Here is a 3,981-nt window from a genome sequence, read left to right as displayed (position 1 = left end):
AACCATTCAGCGCTCGCGCGCTCTCCTGGAGACCGTGCGCTCATGCACACTTGCAGCGCGCACACATAATGCCAGGTTCACATTACTCCGTTTTCAGTGCGAATGTGGTGCGTTTTTTTTTTTCCGCGCTCATGCTAACAGATTAATGAAGCGTGCACACTGCACACGGTTGATGTCCAGCAGTGTGTTCCAGGAGCGGTACGTCTGCAGCAGTGCAGAGATCGTTTCCGCACAGAGTCTATTTTTGAGATCAGTAGCGGACTCCTGTGTGAAAGCTGCTTCCCCTCTCACAAGAGTCACCTAAGAAGGTAATTCCCCCCATTTTCAAAAATGAAATTCAGGCCCTGAATAAATGTCTAAAAATCCTGATTGGAGTATCACTAATAAATAGTTAGAAATGATAAAAAGTAGGCTTTAAAAAGATCGGTATCGGTGATCGGTATCGGCAGATACTGCTTTCTGTGATCGGCCTCAAAAATCCTGATCGGAGCACCCCAAATTTCTTGTGCTGTTTTGCAGCTCACAGCGTCTGGATGCTGCTTGCACAAAAAAAAAAAGTTCATCCCTAGAAGTGCACTGTTAAACATAATGAATTGTTTTCCGCTCCAGGCCTCTCTCCAGACCTGCAGTCAATGGAGCAGGTGCGGCGTGTCATGCGGCCCACGGATGTACCTGACCAGGGGCTGCTGTGTGACCTGCTTTGGGCCGACCCAGACAAAGACGTGCTGGGTTGGGGAGAGAATGACCGTGGCGTGTCCTTCACCTTCGGTGCAGACGTGGTGGCCAAATTCCTTCACAAACATGACATGGACCTAATATGCAGGGCACATCAGGTTAGTTTATGCTCTGCGGTGGTTGGAATGTTTCCATAAAGCATTACAGCATTAAAAGACTCTACAAGATGTGACGTTATCTTCTTGTGCAGGTGGTGGAGGATGGTTATGAGTTTTTTGCGAAAAGACAGCTAGTCACCCTGTTCTCTGCTCCGAACTACTGTGGCGAGTTTGATAATGCCGGGGCCATGATGAGTGTGGATGAGACACTCATGTGTTCCTTCCAGGTAAGAGAAGAGCTGTCGTTTTCCTCCCTCTCTTTTGCCTTTACCTTATTACAAGGCTTTTCAGTTCCTCTGCAAATGCATAAAATATACTTAGATGTAATAGGTCTGGCCAGCTTCCTCTCTAGATTTGCATTAGATCATCTTCTGAAGGTTTGTTCTCTACAGTGACTCTATTGTTCTATTCCATAAAGCTAGTATGCTGCCTACAGATGCTTTTTAAGTCATCATGGGTTTACTCTCAGTACAAATCCAAAAAAGCTATGCTCCTTAATCATGCTGCCTTGTAAGATACCTCATTCTAAATGTGCAGTAACATTTCACAGACATAAAAATCTCTATTTGTCTATATTGTAACAAAGTTTTTAATCAATTTAATTTTGTAATTTGAGGAAAATCTTTAGTTTATATTTTAAATCGTAAATGATAATTTTATAGACCAACTTGGACCTATTGAGAAATCTGTGTAAGGAAATAATTTGAGAATTTCCCTTGAATTTTGCCTGTGAAAATTTGCCAAACAATGGTTTAAAAAAAAAAAAACTTGCTGTGCAAGAAACCCCAATAAGCTCTGTGGAGGAAAAAAAGTCTGAAGATAGTGGATGAGGATATATTTTTTTTTTTGAATTAGTGGATTTTAAATTATCCGCTTCTGAAAAGTGTTTATGAAGAGTTAAAAAACAAAAACAATGCGTTTGTTTGTTTATTTTTCTTGAATTTTACATTTTCAACAGTTTCACATTAGCATATGTTATCAGTTGTGAGTTAAGTGCCTCATGCCGAGTGTCCTTAGAAGGCAGCTTCCTATGTAGGCAGCTCAGTATTGCTAATGTCAAACTGTATTGAAATCAATTGTGAGTCAAGTCTCCCACAGAGTTGCTGCCTATGTAGAGTTTTTAAATCGGTCAATTGTGAGGTTCCATGACGGCTAGGATGGTCCCTGTGTAAGTAGCTCGCTAGGTTTTGAAACGGAGCTTCTGCTTTGCTCACTATATATATTGAAGTGCTCTCTCTCTCTGTGGGTGGACATGTCTATATTTGGAAGTCTTTTTGCTGTTGTGCGCTGTTGCTTACTCTCGTCCTATTTCTCTCAGATCCTTAAGCCAGCCGATAAGAAGCTATACTACGGTGGAGGAGGTGGAATGGGCTCAGGACGTCCAGTCACCCCGCCACGAAATTCAGCCAAGGGTGGAAAAGCTAAGAAATAACACCCGCTGGATTTACATCTTCTCTCCAAAAATTCCCCGTTCTGACTCCACTCTCTTTCTCTACCTCCCTTCTTTCTTTCCGTCTCCAAACAGCTGTAAAGCAAAACAGTACCCAGGGTTTAAGTCCTTTTCTCTCTCTCTCTCTCTCTCTCTCTTTTTATTTTTTTCCTCATGTAACATTACAAATGTGTGTTTATATATGAGACTGCGTGTGTGAGCGTCGGTTATGTTTATTATGCTCTTTGTGTTTGTTTTTCCACCCATCCTTCCCTCCCCCTCCACTGCTCATTGCCCCCATCTCTCCACCTGTCTCTCTGTCAGGGAGTCTCTGATGAAGCCTCTGTGTAAACGCCCAGCCAGGCTCTGGGAAAGATTGAGACAGACAGAGGGGTCAAAAGGGGGTGGGTCGAGAGGTGCGGGTCAAGCCCCCGTCACTGTTTAAACAGAACTGCATTAGTTAAGAGAGCCAGTCTGAGTGAAATGTGATGCATGTATACATACATACACACACACACACACATGCAGGGAGAATGGATGTGCAGAGAAAGCGTGAGGTAGAGAGAGACTGTCACAGGTGCATAATTTCCATTTAGAGATCCAGTGATTTAAAACAAACAATCATGTTGGAACTTTTTACTTTTTTTGTAGATGGATCACAGCAAAAGCTTTGAAATTCTTTGCTTACTATGTGTGTTTTGTAGTGTCTTTTTTGAAAGACAATTATCAATAAAGAGAACTTTATTTAAACATCCTGTACTATCTATCTTACTGTCTCCAGTTCTCCCAAGTTACGACTCTCTTCCTCAGGTGTTTGCTGTTGTCAATCTGTCCTGTTCTCGGTTTTGACTGAAGAGGATTGAATGTAGTCTTTCAGGGTTGACCGAAGTTGACATTTGCTGAGAAGGACTGAGATTGTGCACCTAAGCATTTTCTGTTTGTCTCCAACTTGCTTGCTGCCTCATTCTCTCTGTCCTTCCTCTCAACTCTCTCCTCCCATCTCCTCCCGTTTGCCTTCCAGTTATGCTTTTTTCCATTAACCTTTTTAATTACTTAAACATAATTACTCTTATCTGTCCTATTGGTCTGTCGTCCTTCTCTTTTCACCCTTTACTAGTTAGCATTATCTGGGTTTTTAGCACTGGGTGTCGCACCCAGCTGCTGGATCTTGCTTTGCTCTTGCTAAGTTCAACTTGTCTCTTTCTTCTAGAGATCTGTTGTCCTTTTCATTCCCCTCCCTCCATTTCAAACTGTGTTTTGAGTTGTCAGGCAGGATTTAAAATTTGATCCATTTAAATCTCAGAGGAGTTGCTACTGTAATTAGGATTTAAGAGTTCTTCTGCTTGCCACACCAACTTGAATCACTGGTTCCAGCAGATGGTGCATTTCACACAACTCTAATTCACTAGTACTTTAATGCGTTTGTAAGAGATACGAATACTGCAAAGCAATACACTAGTGTCCTCTGCTGGCTCGAAGACACACTGAGTTCCTGTAGTGCCCTGCTTTATGTGTCCTGAGATTAATAGTTTTGTAATTTAAAGCAGAGTAGCGACATCCAAAATGGTTTAAATCAAGCAGCTCATCCTTTGATTTTGTAGCTTAAATCATGTCTTTTAAATTTTTTTGAAAATTATTACAATATATGTAATATTCTATATGGTGACCAAGTTTTTGAGAAAAGAAAAGTTAACTGCTTTATTTTTTTTTTTTTTTTTA

At 41.3% G+C, this 3,981-nt stretch overlaps 1 protein-coding gene across 1 annotated transcript in view; it reads left to right on the top strand.

The window, feature by feature from the left end:
- ppp1caa (protein phosphatase 1, catalytic subunit, alpha isozyme a) overlaps positions 1–2,857 on the top strand; it is a 17,861-nt gene extending 15,004 nt beyond the window's left edge. The window contains exons 5-7 of the mRNA XM_016468048.1: positions 610–833; positions 926–1,060; positions 2,152–2,857. Coding sequence (XP_016323534.1) covers positions 610–833; positions 926–1,060; positions 2,152–2,265 — 473 coding nt within the window. The 3' untranslated portion in view covers positions 2,266–2,857. The remainder of the gene's footprint in view (positions 1–609; positions 834–925; positions 1,061–2,151) is intronic.
- The last annotated feature ends 1,124 nt before the right edge of the window (positions 2,858–3,981 follow it).

This window comes from Sinocyclocheilus anshuiensis, unplaced genomic scaffold (genome assembly GCF_001515605.1).
Source record: "Sinocyclocheilus anshuiensis isolate Anshui unplaced genomic scaffold, SAMN03320099.WGS_v1.1 scaffold893, whole genome shotgun sequence".
In the NCBI taxonomy this organism is placed as follows: domain Eukaryota; kingdom Metazoa; phylum Chordata; class Actinopteri; order Cypriniformes; family Cyprinidae; genus Sinocyclocheilus; species Sinocyclocheilus anshuiensis.
This window is presented reverse-complemented; position numbering and strand designations above follow the sequence as displayed.